Source organism: Felis catus, chromosome B4 (assembly GCF_018350175.1).
Source record: "Felis catus isolate Fca126 chromosome B4, F.catus_Fca126_mat1.0, whole genome shotgun sequence".
Lineage (NCBI taxonomy): Eukaryota > Metazoa > Chordata > Mammalia > Carnivora > Felidae > Felis > Felis catus.
In genome coordinates, this window is record NC_058374.1 from 54,246,016 (window position 1) to 54,264,348 (window position 18,333).

General features: G+C 35.0%; 2 protein-coding genes across 5 annotated transcripts in view; one reads left to right on the forward strand and one right to left on the reverse strand.

Annotated features, from left to right (window-relative positions):
• Window positions 1-16,056, forward strand: part of IAPP (islet amyloid polypeptide) — a 96,062-nt gene extending 80,006 nt beyond the window's left edge. For 2 of the 3 annotated variants that reach the window (XM_045060767.1, XM_019833865.2), the window contains 4 exons: window positions 4,347-4,399; window positions 9,669-9,865; window positions 10,195-10,289; window positions 15,499-16,056. In XM_045060767.1, coding sequence (XP_044916702.1) covers window positions 10,210-10,289; window positions 15,499-15,688 — 270 coding nt within the window. In that variant the 5' untranslated portion in view covers window positions 4,347-4,399; window positions 9,669-9,865; window positions 10,195-10,209 and the 3' untranslated portion in view covers window positions 15,689-16,056. Of the gene's footprint in view, window positions 1-4,346; window positions 4,400-9,668; window positions 9,866-10,194; window positions 10,290-15,498 lie in introns of those variants that run through there. The other variant, NM_001043338.1, reaches the window with a different exon arrangement.
• Window positions 1-18,333, reverse strand: part of SLCO1A2 (solute carrier organic anion transporter family member 1A2) — a 125,789-nt gene that overhangs the window by 93,820 nt on the left and 13,636 nt on the right. The window lies entirely within an intron of this gene.

Here is an 18,333-nt window from a genome sequence, read left to right on the forward strand (position 1 = left end):
TTAAATGTTTGATAGAGTTCACCTGTGAAGCTGTCTGGCCCTGGACTTTTGTTTGTTGGAAGTTTTTTGATTACTGATTCAATTTAATTGTTGGTTATTGGTCTGTTCAAGTTTTTTATTTCTTCTTCTTGTCAGTTTTTGTAATTTATCTGTTTCTAGGAATTTATCCATTTCTTCTAGGTTGTCCAATTTGTTGGCATATAATTTTTCATAATATTCTCTTACAATTATTTGTATATCTGTGGTGTTGGTTGTGTGATTTCTCCTCTTTCATTTGTGATTTCATTTACTTGAGTCCTTATTTTTTATTAATTTGGATAGAGGTTTATCAATTTTGTTGATCTTTTCAAAGAACCAGCTTCTGGCTTTATTGATCTGTTCTATTGTTTTTTGTTTTTTTGTTGTTGTTTGTTTTTATTTTGTTTTGTTTTTTTAGTTTCTACATCATTTATTCCTGCTCTAATCTTTATTATTTCCTTCCTTCTGATAGTTTGGTGTTTTGTTTGATCTTCTATTTCTACTTCCTTTAGGTGTAGGTTTAAGTCGTTTATTTGAGTTTTTTCTTGCTTCTTGATGTAGGCCTGTATTGCTATAAACTTCCCTCTTAGAATAGCTTTTGCTGCATCTCAAAAATTTTGGACCATCATGTTTTCATTTTCACTTGGATCCATGTAGTTTTTTATTTCCTCTTTAAATCCTTGATTGGCCCATCCATTGTTTATTAGCATGTTATTTACCCTCCATGTATTTGTGTTCTTTCTAGATTTTTTTCTTGTGGTTGATTTCTAGTTTCATAGTGTTGTGTTCAGAAAAGAGGCATGATGTGATTTCAATCTTTTTGAATTTTTTGAGATTTGTTTTGTGGCCTAACATGTGACCTATTCTAGAGAATGTTCCATGTTCACTTGAAAAGAATGACATTCCACTGTTTTAGGATGGAATGTTCTGTATATATTCGTTAGATCCTTTTGGTCCAATGTATCATTCAAAGCCACTGTTTAGTTGTTGACTTTCTGTTTGGATGATCTATTCATTGATGTAAGTGGAATGTTAAAGTCTCCTACTATTATTGTATTACTATCAATTGCTTCCTTTATGTTTGTTAATAGCTGCCTTATGTATTTAAGTGTTCCTATATTGGGTGCATAAATATTTATAATTGTTATAACTTCTTGGGGTGTTCCCTTTATGAATATGTAGTGTCCTTCTTGTTAGAGTCTTTGTTTTAAAATCTATTTTGTCCATTATAAGTATTGCTCCCCTAGCTCCTAGCTTTTTTTTTCACTTCTGTTTGCATAAATGTTTTAATATCCCTTCACTTTCAATCTGCACATGTCTTTAGGACTGAAACAAGTCTGTTACAGGCAGTCTATAGATAAGTCTTGTTTTATTGTCCACTCTATTACCCTAGTCTTTTGATTAGATAGTTTAATCCATTTACAATCAAGGTAATTATTGATGGCTGTGTACTTATTTCTCTTTTGTGACTTGTTTTATGGTTGTGTTTATAGTTCATGTTCCTGTCTTCTCTTGCCCTCTTCTCTTGTGCTGGCATTCTTTGATGATATACTTAAGTTTATTCTCTTTATTTTTTGCATTTCTATTACTGGTTTTTGATTTGTGGTTACCATTAGGTTGATATATAACATCTTATGCATATAACAGTCTATATTATACTGATGGTCACTTACGTCTGAACACATTCTAAAAGCACTAAATTTTTGCTTTCCCCCCCTGCCATCTTTTAGGCATATAGTGTCATACTTTACATCTTTTTATTTTGTGAATCCCTTGACTGATTTTTATAGATATACTTAATTTTGCTACTTTTGTGCTTCGAAATTTTCTTACTCCTACTTATAGTCCTTCCTTTCCACTTGAAGTATCCCTTTTAACATTTCTTATAAGTCTGCTTTACTGGTGGTTAATCCCTTTAACTTTTGTTTGGGAAATTCTTTAGCTCTCCTTCTATTCTGAATGATAGCCTTGATCAATAGAATATTCTTGGCTGCAGGTTTTTTCCTTTTAGCACTTTGAATATATCATGCTACTCCCTTCTGGCCTGCAAAGTTTCTGCTGAAAAATTAGCTAAGAGCCTTATAGGGTTTTCGTTGTATACAACTATTTTATTTTCTCTTGCTGTTTCAAAGATTCTTTATCGCTACTTTTTGCCATTTTAATTATTACATGCCTTAGTGTGGATATCCTTGGCTTGATTTTGTTGGGGATTCGCTGTGCCTCTTGGATCTGAATTTCTGTTTCCTTCCCTGTATTCCAGTTATTATTTCTTCAAATAAAATTCTGACCCCCTTTCTTTCTCTTCTTCTGGGATCCCTATAATACAAATGTTATTATGATTGATAGTGTCACTGAGTTCCTTTGATCTATTCTTTTTTTATTACCTTTTTCTTCTTTTGTTCAGCATGATTGCTTTCCATTATTCTGTCCTCCAGGTCTCTGATCCATTCTTCTGCTTCCTCTAGTCTACTATTTATTCCTTCTAGTGTATTTTTTATTTCAGTTATTGAATTCTTTATCTCTGATGGTTCTTTAAATTTTCTCTTTGTCAAGGATGTCACTGAGGTCCTTCACTCTTTTCTCAGATCCAGTGAATATCTTTATGACCATGACTTTAAAATCTCTGTCAGACATATTACTTATCCCCGTTTTGTCTGATTTTGTCCCTTCCTTTCATTTGGAACATACTCCTTTAACTCCTCATTCTATCTAACTCTCTGTTTCTATGTGTTAGGTAAGTCAGCAATGTCTCCTGTTCTTGAAAGTAGTAGCCTTATGAAGAAGAAGCCCTGTAGTGCCCTGTGTAGTGCATGTCCCCTGCTCACCAGAACCTGTCACTTTCTATAGGTGTAGTGTGCACCCTACTGCTGTGGCTAAGTGCATTTGCCTTCAGTCCAGCCATCTGCAATGGTTCTCTTTGCCTGTAGTGCCCAGGGTTTGGTTCCTGTGTTATTAATGGGCCAGTCTTGGGCCACTTTGGGTATGAATTGGGTGAGACTAGGCTTTTGACAGAGGTGCGGTCCCACCAAAGTCAGAACATTATCCCTCTGCTGTCCCCCTAAGAAGCTTGTTGGTGGGCAGGGCCTGAGGTCAGACCAGATATCTGTCTCCAGCCCATTGCTCAGACTGCAGTCAAACTGCTGTGTGTGGTTATCTTCTCCTCTCCCCAGGGTAGGTGTCACTTTGGGGTGGTGCTGGCTCCTGTCAGGGATGCTTGCACACCACCACATTTGTGGCACTACTTTGGATGGACTCCTGCTGAGGGCAGGGTTGGAGAGAGTGTGTCCACAGAACAGTGTGGGGACATGGCATGAAGTATTAGCAAATTTTGCACAAGTCTGCCATGAGAGGAGAGATGGCACTGTTTTGGAGAGCTGCAGAGGCTAGTTGGAGGGGGCAAGTCCGCAGAAGAGCATGGAGGTGGGGGCATGTTGTTAGGCAGCTAGGTGGAGAATGTTCATGTGCTATTTCCCACAGGTGTCCATGTGTCTAGCTTGGGCGGTGGAGGAGGAAAATAGTGCCTGCCAGCTCCTTTGTTCTTGGTGTAGTCTCCCAAAGATCCCTGCCCTTCCTGCACATATTCTGAGATTAGTAAATAAATCTCCTTTCTATATACCCCAGACATCTTTCAAACTGCTGCTTCTATGCTATATCTAAGCAGGATTGTTTGTTATGCTGTCTCTTTAAGGGTGGTGACTCAGTTTCCTATCACCCTTCAGCTCTCCCAGAACTGATTTTTAAAATTCCAACTGTTAAGCTCTACTGACTGTTAAAACTCATGATGTTAATCCCCTCTGGTTTTCAAAGCCAAATGGTATGGAGATTTGTCTTCTCTGAACAGGTTCCCCTTACTTAAGATGCCCAATATGGGGTCTGTTCTCCCCTCTCTTTGCTTGCAGAGTCCCTCCCTCCTAGGGACAGTCCTGAAGTCAGTTTAGTTCCTCACTGGATTTCTGTTCTTCCTACCATTTTTTGATTTGGCTTCTTCTTTATGTTTAGCTGTGGAGAGTCTATTCTGCCAGGCTTCAGGTCATTTTCTAGGTTATATACACTGATGTGGGTATTATGTAGGTGTATACATGGGATGAGGTGAGTTTGGGATCCTCCTACTCTGCCATCTTATAAGTACCCAAGATAGTTTTACAACTATGTAGCAACAACAAAAAAATGTTTAGTGAAAAATCAGCTATAAACTCTTACTATTTTTATGTTTTATATATTTATATGAAAATATTGTGTATAGTTCAGCCATTGTATATAGACAATCTTGTATCATATTTTATCTCTCTAGAAAATAATATTTTATTTATCTCTTCATCTGTCAACAGGCACTTAGGTTGTTTCCATACTTTGGATATTGTGAATATGCTGCAATGAACATGTAAGTACGGATATATCTTCAAGACGATGATGTTGTTTTCTTTGGATATATACACAGAAGTGGGATTGTTGGACCATACGCTAGTTCCATTTTTAATTTCTTAAGGAAGCTTCATAGTGTTTTCCATTGAACTAATCTACCAGCATTGTGCAAGAGTTCCAACATAGGATAATTTGAACATCAAAAAAGTGGGGATCAAAATACATGTATATTAAAATATAGGGGTTCACAATGAGAACCACCTCCATCCTCCCCCCAAAAAAACCTTTAAGGTCATATTTAGAGGATGCTTGAGAACCATCTCATTACTGTATGCAGAAAACTCATGAATGAGAGGAAAGAATGAAGTATATATCCTGCTTTTTCTTTAAAACTGTACCTCAAGGTAGTGAAATACTTAATGAAGAATGCTCTCCTTTATTGGAGAATTTCAGCAAATAAATGTAGAGGGAATAACAGAATTAGACTATCACTGGAAGCCTGTAATAAAACAATGGTTCTAGGCAATTATAACCAATGGTTGCTAAAATCAGAGTGAAAGGCTAATGGAGAACTCAGAATGGACAATGTGGCTGACAAAATCTGACCTTGCTGATCAGTCTTAATGCCATAAAAGAGATTCAACCAGATGTTGTAATGCAGTAGGAATAAACAGTATCACTGAAGCATTCTTACCTGAATGTGATCAAGCCTCTAGACCAAACAACCAGTATAGAGAAAATACAAGTGAGAAAGGAACACATTAAATGATACCTCATGATTGCCATCAGCAAAATCTGGGATGTGGGGAATTCTATACAATAAATGACCTGTTTTCTTTAATAAGTCAATGGTAGGAAAAAGAAAGGAAGGAAAATTATATATTAAAAGAGTCATGAGAGACAAAAAAATGCAATCTTATTTAGATTCTGACTCTAACAGACTAATTAAAAATATTTTATAGACAACTGAAAAATGTGAACACTGATTGGATTATTTAATTATATTAAGAAATTACTGTAAAATTTCACTTTAGCTATACCAACAATTTTGTAGCTGTGTTGTATAAAGTATCCTTGTCTTTCATGAATATAAACCTGAAAAATGTTACATATAAAATTGTATAATGTTTAGGATTTGTTTTTAACAATCCGGTATGGAGTGGGAGGAAAGTAGGTAGGAATATAGAGAAAATAAGATAGATTTGTGATTTGATAATTATCAAAATTTTATATACATTTGAACGTTTCTGTAAAAAAAATTAAATGTAAATATTAAAAAAAATCCATCTAATATTGATACAATCAAAATGTTTTATTTTTTTTAATTTTTTTAAATGTTTATTTATTTTTGACAGAGAGAGAGAGCATGAGCAGAGTAGGGGCAGAGAGAGAGGGAGACACAGAATCCAAAGCAGGCTTCAGGCTCTGAGCTGTCAGCACAGAGCCCAATGAGGGGCTTGAACTCACAGACCATGAGATCATGACCTGAGCCGAAGTTGGACGCTCAACCGACTGAGCCACCCACGTACCCCTCAAAATGTTTTATTAAAATATTAGAGGAACAGGATAAAGAAGAAAAGTAAGTGTGCTGTTAAATGCTAATTCTTGGGGTGCTTGGCTGGCTCGGTTGGTAGAGCATGAAACTCTTGATCTCGGGGTTGAGTTCAAACCCATGTTGGGTATAGAGATTACTTAAAAATCAATTAACAATCAATCAATCAAGTAAATAAACCAACTAACTAACTAACTAACTCTTTATCTTCCAGAGTAGGATATGTGCTGTCAGCACAGAGCCTGATTCAAGGCTTGATCTCATGAACCATGAGATCATGACCTGAGCTGAAACCAAGTCAGACACTTAACTGACTGAGCCCCCCAGGTGTCCTAAGAAGAGATTATTTTCAAAATATGGAGAAAACAGCTAAAATCGCTAAAATTGATTACCTATGGAAAGCAAAATTCAGAGGTAGGCTGAAGGAAGACAGAAGACTGCTGTTTTTATTATTAGACTTCTGATAGTTTTTGATTTTTAAAATTGTAGACACACAAATTTGATAAAAAATAGAAATTATTTTCTAAAAGATTTATAAAATATATTTTATAAATTTGATGAAAAGCCCATTAATTTGTATTATTAATTATATCCTAACCTGGCTCTCATTTTAATGCTCTGTTCCCATTCACTTCTTCTCCATACTTAATCCATTGTCAAATCATGTAATGATCCCAAATGTGATTTGAACTCATTTACTTTTCTACTGCTCTGCTATCACCCTATGTGTAGCATCACTGTCTCACATCTGGACACTGCCATAGTCTTCCAACAGATTTCCTGCTTTTACTCCTGCTCCCCTCTGATCCAGTCCACCCACAGTAGTCAGCCTGATGTTTTCTTTATTATTTTTTTATTACTTTTTTTATTTGAGTGTAGTTGACGTACGTTACTACACCACACTGTGGTGTACAACACCACATTGATTTTTTAACGCTATAATCATCTTTACACCAATTTCTCCTTCAATTACCTGAATTTTCACATGTTGTTTCTCAGATCTTAAACACCTTCCATTACTTTTTCCTTTGTCATCTCTTATGGTTTAGGATTCAACTTAAACATCACCACTTTTCTTTCTCTCACTACCAAATTAGTTTTCTCCACAGCACTTCACACTTGTAATTACATATTCACTTGTTCACTTTCTTTGATTTTGTTTCCTTCACTGGCTCTAAGCTCCCATGACAGCAGGGACTTGGCTTTGTTCAGTGTTGTAGCTCTAGTCCCTAGAACATTCCCTATCATAGAATGTGTCCTTAATCAGTGTTTATTGAATCATAAATAAATGGAATGTGCAATAGACCAGATTTTCTCAAACTTTAGTGTGCATACAGTCACCCAGGGAAGGTATTTTTAAATTAAAAAAAATTTTGTTTTCAATGTTTATTTATTTTTGAGAGACAGAGCATGAATGGGAGTTGGGACAGAGAGAGAGGGAGACACAGAATCTGAAGCAGGCTCCAGCTCTGAGCTGGGCTCAAACTCACAAAGCATGAGATCATGACCTGAGCTGAAGTCAGAGACCTAACTGACTGAGCCATCCAGGCACCCCAGGAAAATCTTTTCTTAAATGCACATTCTGATTTAGTAGCTCTGGGGTGGGGCCTGAAATTGTAACAAGCTTCCAAATGAGGCCAAAACTGCCATGGCATTACTTACGCTTGGACTAGCAAGGCTAAAGTGGGTACAAAGATGAGTGACAGTAATGTTTGTCATGTAGGAAGGAGCTTATTATCTGGTAATGGAGTTACCTCATAAAGACAATCTACCACCTCCACTTTCAATGGTGTAGGAAGCATGAAAGACCTAAAGTTGTTAGAGATTGGGATAGATGTTGACCTTACCAAACATTATACAAGACTGCCTAAGGCCGTATTTGGCTGCAACTGAGTCATTTGAAGTGTTATAATAAGATACAACATTTACAGGAAGGAATTAGCAATTCAGTATATGAGAACAGACATCCTTTATAACAAAGAAATAAATATCATGGAACAAGGAGATGAGAATTTGAATTTCACTTTGCCCTGAGTAGCTGTGCAACTTTAAGCAGCCACTTACATTCTCTGAATCACTGTATCATCATCTAATGATGAAAACAGACGTGTGAAGATGAAGTGAGGAATCATATATCAATTAAATAACTATGACTGACATAAGGTAGCCCTTAAAAAGATTCAGGTTCTCCTGTTCCTTTCTTAGGTAGAACATTTTCCTTATAACATTAATTTCCTACAGGGAGAGAGAACCAATTTTTGAATGTTATGTTTGGCACCTTCAACATCTCAGAGGGGAAAAAAAATAGGGAAATAAAATAAATATGTAGCTAAAAGCAGGTATTTTGGTTTAAAGGAACACTAGACCATAAATCAGAAAAACCAAGCTTTGGCTCAAGGTTTCAACATGAACTAGATGTATAATGCTGAATAAGCTATTTAACATCTCTGGGCTTCGGTTATCTTTTCTAAATCATTGTATATACTTTGTTAAATACATCAATCATTTTCTTACAGGAAATTATCATTCTTCCAAATCACTTGATTTTTAAAAATATTTTTTAAGTTTATTTATTTATTTTAAGAGAGAGAAAGAGACAGAGAGAGGATGAGTGGGGGAGGGGCAGAGAACGAGGTAGAGAGAATCCCAAGCAGGCTCCCAACTGTCAGTATGAACCTCCCCCACTCAGGGCCTGAACCCACGAACCATGAGCTAATGACCTGAGCCGAAATCAAGAGTCAGACGCTCAATCAACTGAGGCACCCAGGTATAACCCAAATCATTTGAGTTTATGTTTTCTTTCTTTTTGGAATATCAGTAAATTTTACAGAAATATTAAAATTGCAGAATCATTGGATAATTAGAATAAGAATTCGGAAAACTGATTTTTTTCCTGAAATTTTTACTAACCACCCTCAAACTATATTACTAAGCTTTAAAGAATTATATGAGTTCAGTGAACTTATTTTTTTTACTTGGAGTACTTCCATCGTTTTTAGATTGCATAGATATGCATATTTCCACAAGCATTTGGAATTTGTCTTACTTGCTACATCGGCTATTGTCATAACTTAGAACATTAACTTAAATATAACTTAGAAATACAAGAAAAGAAAGAACAATTTGGAGAAAATAAAAATAACAAATGAAATATTCTTTCAAAGTAATTGTGATGTTTCTATGTAATAATAGAAAAAGTCAGCAAAAAAATTCTTAATCACACAGATATGTGTCTCTATTTAAATGCTGACAAATGAATTTGGGGATTGAAAATTATTGTTTTGCTGCCTTTAATCTTCCATCCCCATTTCATTATAAGTAGCTTTTGATTTCTTTCTGTCCCCCCCCCCCATCTTTTTAAGTGTCTTTTTTTATCCACCCTGGCCTCATAGTTTACTCTACTACTGAATGTTCATGGAATTAAGCCATTGGGGTCATTTGGCTTTAGCTTCCTCATTAGATTCTTCAATGTCCCTGGCTTCACTCTTTGCATATAAACACATTTGTTATTCTTAATCACTTCTTTCTATCAATCCTTTACTAGAGCATACCACTTAATCTTTGAAAATCCACTCTTGTATTTCACAAAAATGGAAAATTCAAACTTCTGCTGTGTGTGACACACCATTAACTGCACAAAGACACTCTGTATCTGCTACCTTAATATTTACTGATGTGTTAATGTAATATAATAATGACCCATCTGCTTCTGCTGTCTGTGAGGCACTTTCTATAGGGATGGAAATTAATGACAGTTTCTCCGAGCTGCCTGATGTCAGAGCCGGGAAAGGTGTGAAGAGTATATAAGAGCTGGATTACTCATTGGCAAGTGTGGGGGCAAATACTCCAGTGGATGCAAGCTTGGGATTGTTTATAAAGCTTTCTTACCATTAGAGGCATTCTCTGATATTGCTGACGCTGAAACACTAAAAGGTAAAGAGCTTCCTGTTTATGGGAAAATATCATTTGTTTAGGGAAGCTTAGATTTGGGATCAAATATATACTTATTTCAAAGAAAGGCTAAAGCAATAATGTGGTATAATATCAACTTTCCAGATCGTTTAGAGAAGGAAATTGGGAAATTGAAAATTCTGAAAATATTTGAAAATTGTTTAAACAGTCTCAAGAGACTGTATCAATAAAATTGCTATATTTGGAGATTATGTTTAAAGAGATTTTTTTAAAGTAGGCTCTAGTCTCAAGTTCCATCAATCAGAGCTATAAGACATTTCTTGATTTTGATGCTGAATTATTCTTTTCAGAAAATTTGAGAAGCAATGTGCCTCCTGAAACTTCCAGTAGTTCTCATTGTGCTCTTGGTTGCACTACACCATCTGAAAGCTACCCCCATTGAAAGGTTAGTAACAAAAAATCCTGTTTCTTTTGTAAAATGTGGGAAAATTAGAATTAAAAACTGCTATATAACTAACAGCCCTTATGCCATTAGATTTCTGATGAAATCATGCTTAAGAACAGTACATTAAACTGTTTATCTGTTCCTTGAATTCTGTGTTCTTTAAAGAATAACACCAGTGGTTGATGACTTCCTGACAGAACTGACAGAAAGGAATGGAATAGTTCCAGTTTTATCAAGAAATATGCTTTTGCATAAGAGACTCTTAAAAACTGAGAACAAACTGAGGGGGGGTGGGAGGGCAGGAAGGGTGGGTGATGGTTATTGAGGAGGGCACCTTTTGGGATGAGCACTGAGTGTTGTATGGAAACCAATTTGACAATAAATTTCATATTAAAAAAAAAAGAAAAAGAAAAAGAAACATGCTTTTGGAAACTAGAGGGGCAAAACCAGAACATGAAGCAGGAAAAGCCAAGGGTAGTATTTTCCACTATATTAACCTGATTCTAAAACAAACTGTAAAAACTTAATTAAAGCATATATTTTATAACAGGTGGGATTTTATTGTCTATTTACAGATTTCTTTTTCTCCTTGGAGGGCTCTGGCAATATCCAGAACTTTTACATCTCTTTCTGGAAATCAAAATACATAGAAATAATCAGGGGGCAAATTAAAAATTTTAAGAACTAGTTAAAAAGCCATTTGTAGTCAGGCTCTGGGCTGATGGTTCAGAGCCTGGAGCCTGCTTCGGATTCTGTGTCTCCCTCTCTCTCTGCCCCTCCCCCGTTCATGCTCTATCTCTCTCTGTCTCAAAAATAAATAAATGTTTTAAAAAATTTAAAAAAAAAAGGGTGGCTCAGTCGGTTAAGCGTCCGACTTCAGCTCAGGTCACGATCTTGCGGTCCATGGGTTGGAGCCCTGCGTCGGGCTCTGGGCTAACGGCTCAGAGCCTGGAGCCTGCTTTGGATTCTGTGTCTCCCTCTCTCTCTCTGCCCCTCCCCCGTTCATGCTCTATCTCTCTCTGTCTCAAAAATAAATAAATGTTAAAAAATTTTTTTTAAAAAGCCATTTGCTCTTAGGGGTTTTTTTTCTTTATTGTTAACTGTTCTGTTAATGAAATAAAATTATAAAAAAATATATTCTTCATAAGATTACTTCTGAGCTGCACTAAATGTAAATTAATACTTCTTAAAAATGAATTCAGTAGGTAGCATGTTCACCAGGATTTCCTAAAAAGGTTTATTTGAGAAGGTGTCATGTCATTTAACTGGTAATATTTTAAGGAAGTCTAAAAACTATCAGGTGATAATGTTAGCAGTAATTACAACTTTCAAGTGGAAAGCCTTTAAAACTGTAATTCTTTTATTTAAAAGATTCTCAAGTCCAAATGCATGAATATGTCATATACAATATAGTGAGGATTTGTTTGTACTTAAATCAGTTTGACTCCTTGTAGTCTTTTAGGACTGAACTTACACATTCTTTAACACCAAAGAGAGTTAAGTTTATTTTTGAAGAGTTTGCTTTAAGTCAAATTAGAACTTTTCTCATAGAATTATTAGCATCTTGTCCATTTTCCATTGGGGTGTTTTTTCATTGAGGTGACAATCTGTGGTGATATGTATATTTCTACAGCACCCACATGAAACAAATAGCAGGAGTTATCAGACTTCCTTTGTCCTTTCAGGCTTATCGAATTTACAGGATGTTCTCAGAATTGACTCTGATTTTCAATTGGATTTTTGTGGATAAAAATAACTAAAACTGACATGAAGTTTCTGGTAAACCAGCAGAACAATAGAATGACAGGAAAATTAGCAGTATTACTTCATAATTCTGTCTATATCTTGATCTTTTCTTTCATTCGGTATAGACATTTGATAAGCATCTTTATGCAGTATGGCTTCATGGATATTAGTTTATTAGGAAGTGAACTTCACTTGAAAATAAAATAGTATATAACATTATTATCAAGTTATTTTCACAATCTCTTACTTAGAATCTTTATTAGAAATACTTGTAAAGCATTCTTCAAATTGCTCTTTAATGGGTTTCCTGAAATGAGTATGTCTGGTCATTTTTTTAATGAAAATTTATCATCCTGAGCTGTTCAACCATGTAATATTCTATAACGTCAAAAAAAGCTTCTTGAGAAAGCTTCTTCAGAAAATGACTCAAATTTCAAACACCTTTAAAAGACAAAGCTGATGTTGATTTATCATTCATTGAATGTGATTTTTCTCATAAAATTTAATTATCTCACTTGAGATCTTTTTTAACTTCTACACATGTATGAGGTGAGATTAAGAAGTAACAAACTTGGGGCACCTGGGTGGCTCACTCGGTTAAGCGTCAGACACTTGATTTCAGCTCAGGTCATGATCTCACAGTTGGTGGGACTGAGCCCTACATTGGGCTCTGGGCTGATGGCACAGAGCCTGCAATGGGATCCTCTCTCTCCCTCTCTCTCTGCTCCCCCTCATGCTCTCTCTCTCTCTCTCTCTCTCTAAAATAAAAAAAAAATAAACAGTTCAAAAAATCTTAAAATAAAAAAAAGAAGTAACAAACAGACTTTACAAGTCACACTAAAAAATAGTTATTTAATACTCTTGACTGGAGCAACAGGATCATACATTTGCCCACACCTTTTAAACACTCAGTTGTAAACCTGCTTAGCAGATAATCAGAGATTATCTAACAGTATAATTAACAGAGTTTTCAAGCTATACACATAGGAGCTTGCTGTAGGAATTCTTATACTTCCACAAATGAATATTGAGAGCTAGAGCAGGGATACAGTTTAAAACTTTTAAAAACCCTGAAACTGAGGTGTTTTTAAAGAGAGACAATTTAAGAGTGATACTTTAGCTTACAGTCTTCACTTTTTAAACTCTTAAAGTTAAGGACATATGCATGTGTATAAATTGTCAATAGCTTTGAACCAGTGTTTGTTACTAGATGCTAGGCAAGCCTTGCCTACCCAAGTAGTTAAAGAGAACAAAATGCCTGAAAGTAGGGGCATGATGCCTTGTACTAACCATTTAATCTGTCTTTTTCCATCCTAATAATAGTGTGGGATAGAATCTTGTACATACTGTTGCAATGTTTACATGAAAAGTTGTGTTTGTGAAAGCATTTGCACAATAATGAAATCAGTCATCATAAAAGCTCTTAATATTTCTGTTTAGTAGAATGATGGTTCTTCTAGCTAACCCAAATAAGATAACATTTTGGTTAGAATAATTTTAAATCCTGTTACAGACCTTGAGAGCAATTATCAAAGTACCACTCAGATATTTAGCAAATAGACTAGTTCACACTCTACTCCAAGCATTTGCCAAACATATCTTGGAACAGATATCACCTTTCCAATTTCACTCAGAACTTTATTTATTTCTTTATGTTTATTAATTTGAAGTGTTTGGGTCAAATTCTAATTTCTGCTTTTTTCAAGAAAAGTTTATTCTGTTTCAGAATTAAATGTCTGATGTATGAATTATTGGTTTAATCCTTAAAAAGCATTAAATCATTCTTTGGAAATGCACATTGGCCATGCTTACGACACATGCAAAGAGAAATAATTAAATAGATAATATGAATAATACTATCATATATACCAAGTAATTATGTCTCAGAGTGGATTTCCTTTGCCTGAATAATTGGTTTGTCAGCATACACTTAGACTCAACCCAATACCTAATACCAGAAGGTATCATCCAGATACCTAATGCCATAAGAAATTATTGTATTTAGGAAAAAATATGAGAATAAAAACCCTCAAGTTTCACATGAGATTTAAAAACACCCCAAGGCTATCACTATACAGAGATACAGATAAGAAGTACTCTCCACATAAAGTAAACACATTTAAATAAAATATATGCATTTTGCCCCAAATTATGTAAAACCACTGGCTTCTGAACATTGCTTCATACCTATATTTCTTTCTTAGTTTATACTTATCCTAAGTTTTACCAATATTTTTATTTCTATGGAGCTGAAATTAAAACATTTCTCTAGCTTTTATAATCATCTACAAAAAGGAAGCATGTTATTATTCTGTATCCATTTCCAATATCATTTTGAGAGTGCATTAAAACAAAAGGTAGTACAAAAATGTAGAGTTGACATAAATAAATTCTGTAAAAAGAAACAAAAGTTAAAATTCAAATCAATTATTTAACCATAGTGATCATTTCTGACTTACCTATAATATCATTATGCAATTGTTCCAGCTGGCCGAAAGAATGTGGTGAACATTAATACTATTAATATAAAAAGTCTTTTAGTTTTAACATTCAGCCTAGTCTTATCATTAAAGTTGTTAAAAGGAACTAAGTAGGTGGCAGAAAGATAGTAACATTCATGTATTTATATTAAGAGTAACACGGGGCGCCTGGGTGGCGCAGTCGGTTAAGCGTCCGACTTCAGCCAGGTCACGATCTCGCGGTCCGTGAGTTCGAGCCCCGCGTCAGGCTCTGGGCTGATGGCTCGGAGCCTGGAGCCTGTTTCCGATTCTGTGTCTCCCTCTCTCTCTCTGTCCCTCCCCCGTTCATGCTCTGTCTCTCTCTGTCCCAAAAATAAATAAACGTTAAAAAGAAAAAAATTAAAAAAAAAAAAAGAGTAACAGAACTCCCACACTACAATAGTCCAAGTGTAAGAACAGATGGTAAATTTGATTCTCTTGAGACTTTATAATACTTGAAATTTCTTTCTTAACACCCTGATTTGATGATCTCCAGGAACTTAACAAAAATATCTTACACTGCTTAATTTTTATTAGAAAGATGTGGGAAATGAATATATATGTGTTTAATTCTACATATTCCAGATTCCATATACATTTTCTATTCTAAATGCTTTTTATAAATTGGGAACTAGATTCATCAAGATTTAGAAGAATATAACATAAGGAAACCTTTTATTATTATTGTTACTGTTTGGAATATATTCTAAAGTTTCAAAGGATCATACTGGGAAATTCAACATTGACTATAATGGAAGTTTTGCTGTATGATTTCCTAGTCAAAAATCGATTCTGCTGCATTTTCCAGGTGTCAAAAAAAATCTGTTATCCAGCTGTTTCCAAACCACAACACTGAGTTACTTATGTAAAAGTAACCAGTTCCCATTGATATATTTGTTGTCACATTAATATATCTAACCATGAGTCTAAGTCTCTAACCTTTCATATTTGTTCTATGCCACCAGTAACCAAGTGGAAAAGCGGAAATGCAACACTGCCACATGTGCGACCCAACGCCTGGCAAATTTCTTAATTCGTTCCAGCAACAATCTTGGTGCCATTCTTTCTCCTACCAATGTGGGATCCAATACATATGGAAAGAGGAGCACAGTTGATATTTTAAACAGGGAACCATTGAATTACTTACCCTTTTAGAGGTCAATGTACCTCTAGAATTCTTTTTGTTTCATGTACAAATATTCTAGTGATTTCCTGTGTAATTTAACATTAGCATGAACCTGCATCTGTATGTCCCATGTTTGTTGCCAGTACATATAAATTGTTTTGAAAAGAATTGTTTTAAATTTAACACTAATTAAGGTCCCGTAATAAAAAGTCAGTATCTTTAAAAGTGAACTGTTCTTGTTATAGATTTTTATTTTAAAAACATTAAAAAGTCACTCTTTAGCTTGTATTGCTATGGCTTGAGTTTGAAAACAAAGGAGAAAATGGTATTTGGAAACTTGGTAAATTGTAAACAGCTAAGAGTAAAGTTAAGAACATTAAAAAACCAGTAATCATAAGGACCGTTGTTAAGTAATTCATTTTGCATTAGATTTCTGAAATGAGATAAAATGCCACATAAAAATTTTAATTATTTTTTGCTCTTAGTCAAAATATTTTTTTGAGGGGCGCCTGGGTGGCGCAGTCGGTTAAGCGTCCGACTTCAGCCAGGTCAGGATCTCGCGGTCCAGGAGTTCGAGCCCCGCGTCGGACTCTGGGCTTATGGCTCAGAGCCTGGAGCTGTTTCCGATTCTGTGTCTCCCTCTCTCTCTGCCCCTCCCCCGCTCATGCTCTGTCTCTCTCTGTCCCAAAAATAAATAAACGTTGAAAAAAAAATAAAAAAAATTATTTTTTTGAAATTATATTCTTTGCTGGATTTGCTGGTACTAGAGGTTATTTAAAAATCTTAAATCAATTTGTGTTCATGAGGGTTTCATTGTGTGTTATCATCGATGTGCTTTTGTTAAACATATATGCCTTTTATCCTGCTCAAGTGACTTTCAGCAAACCTCAGTCATATCTGATGCAGCGTATTGCAAAAGCAACTTGTGTTCCTATTAATCATGTTTTCAACTAAAAGACCACAGACTTCCGGGAATTGTATACTGTATGGTGATTTATTTTGTTTGTTAAACCTATTGGACATTTCTGGCAGAGGTTACATATGTATGATACATTTTTTTTTTTTAAGGAAGCTGTTGAATTGGCTATGAACTGTAATGTTTCCCTCTAAGTCTCATTTATATAGGGGTATCTGCTTTTCTCTGTGAGTTAGTTACCTTTGGAAACAGCATTAACAGATAAATTGCTATCATGCTGTATTATGCCATTTCTAAAAGCATCCAACTTGTATTTAAAAAAAAAGTAGAAAAAAAAAGCATCTCAATGTTAGTGAGAATCTGACTCATTGACTTGATTTATACATTAAAATTTCCCCTTATGAAGTATGCCTTAGATTGTCATATTATAGTTGTTTGTGTGTATAGGTGTATAGAAACAGGAGATGATATTTATAATGATTTATGTCATAAGTTCCATTTTGAAATAAATAAGTTAATGTATAAATTCCTATTTGTGATATTAAACTGTTGGCCCTTCTTTCAAAATGGAGTTGAGCTCAACATTTTAAATTAAGCAAGGTATGATTAAATTATAATTTCTTACACTTAGTTATTTAAAAAATTTCCCATAACAGTCTAGTTTATGTTTTTTAATATTTATTTATTTTGAGAGAGAGACATAGAGTGTGAGTGGGGGAGAGAGAGAGGGAGACATAGAATCTGAAGCAGGCTCCAGACTCTGAGCCCAACACAGAGCCCAACGTGGGACTCGAACTCACAAACCGTGAGATCATGACCTGAGCTGAAGTCAGTCACTTAACCGACTGAGCCACCCAGGTGCTCCAATAACAGTCTACTTTAAATAAAACTGTATTGCATATCAACTCTATAACAAAATTATGTGTGATTATAGTAACCTAACAACCTCTGGTGCTAAGGAGTGAAATGTAGGTAGGGTAGCTATGTAACTTATTCTAAGCAGGAGATTTGGGTAAAGAAAATAATTTATTATATTGATATAAGAGATATTAACAGTAGATGTCCATATAAATTTATTCATTAAATTTATCAAAGTGATAAATTTAACAAATTTAACATTTGAACAAATTCAGGATTATTTTCTTGGTTGGTAGGCCAATAAGAATCTCATAGAAGTTGGAAATGCCTTATTGCATGCAGTTTACCACTTTCCCTGCTTTTTTATAATTGCCTTGTGAAAACAATGAGTACAACTCAATTGATACAATTGGTGATATTAACAGTAAGTTTTGGGGACTACATTTATCCCAACCTTTCTCATTGTGTCTTGGATACTTGAAATCATAGGTACTTTTGAATAATCTAGAAGTGAGTTAAGCCTCCAAATAATCACATGCATGGCACAAGTTATATTTCACTAAACTACTAAAAATACAAATGATTTCCCTATCTTCCATGTTGCAATACAGAGTTAGACAAGAATTTATTTAGTAAAACTCCATTTAAAACTTCTGGAAATTCTCTCGGAGTGCCTGGGTGGCTCAGTTGTTTAAGTGTCCTGTCTGATTCTTGGTTTCGGCTTAGGTCATGATCTCATGGTTTCGTGAATTCAGGCCCCGTGTCTGGCTCTGTGCTGACAGCCTGGATTCTGCTTGGGATTCTCTCTCTTTCTCTCTCTCTCTCTCTGCCCTTTTCCCACTCATGTTGTCTCTGTCTCTCTCAAAATAAATAAATTAAAAAAAAAAAACTTCTGGATAT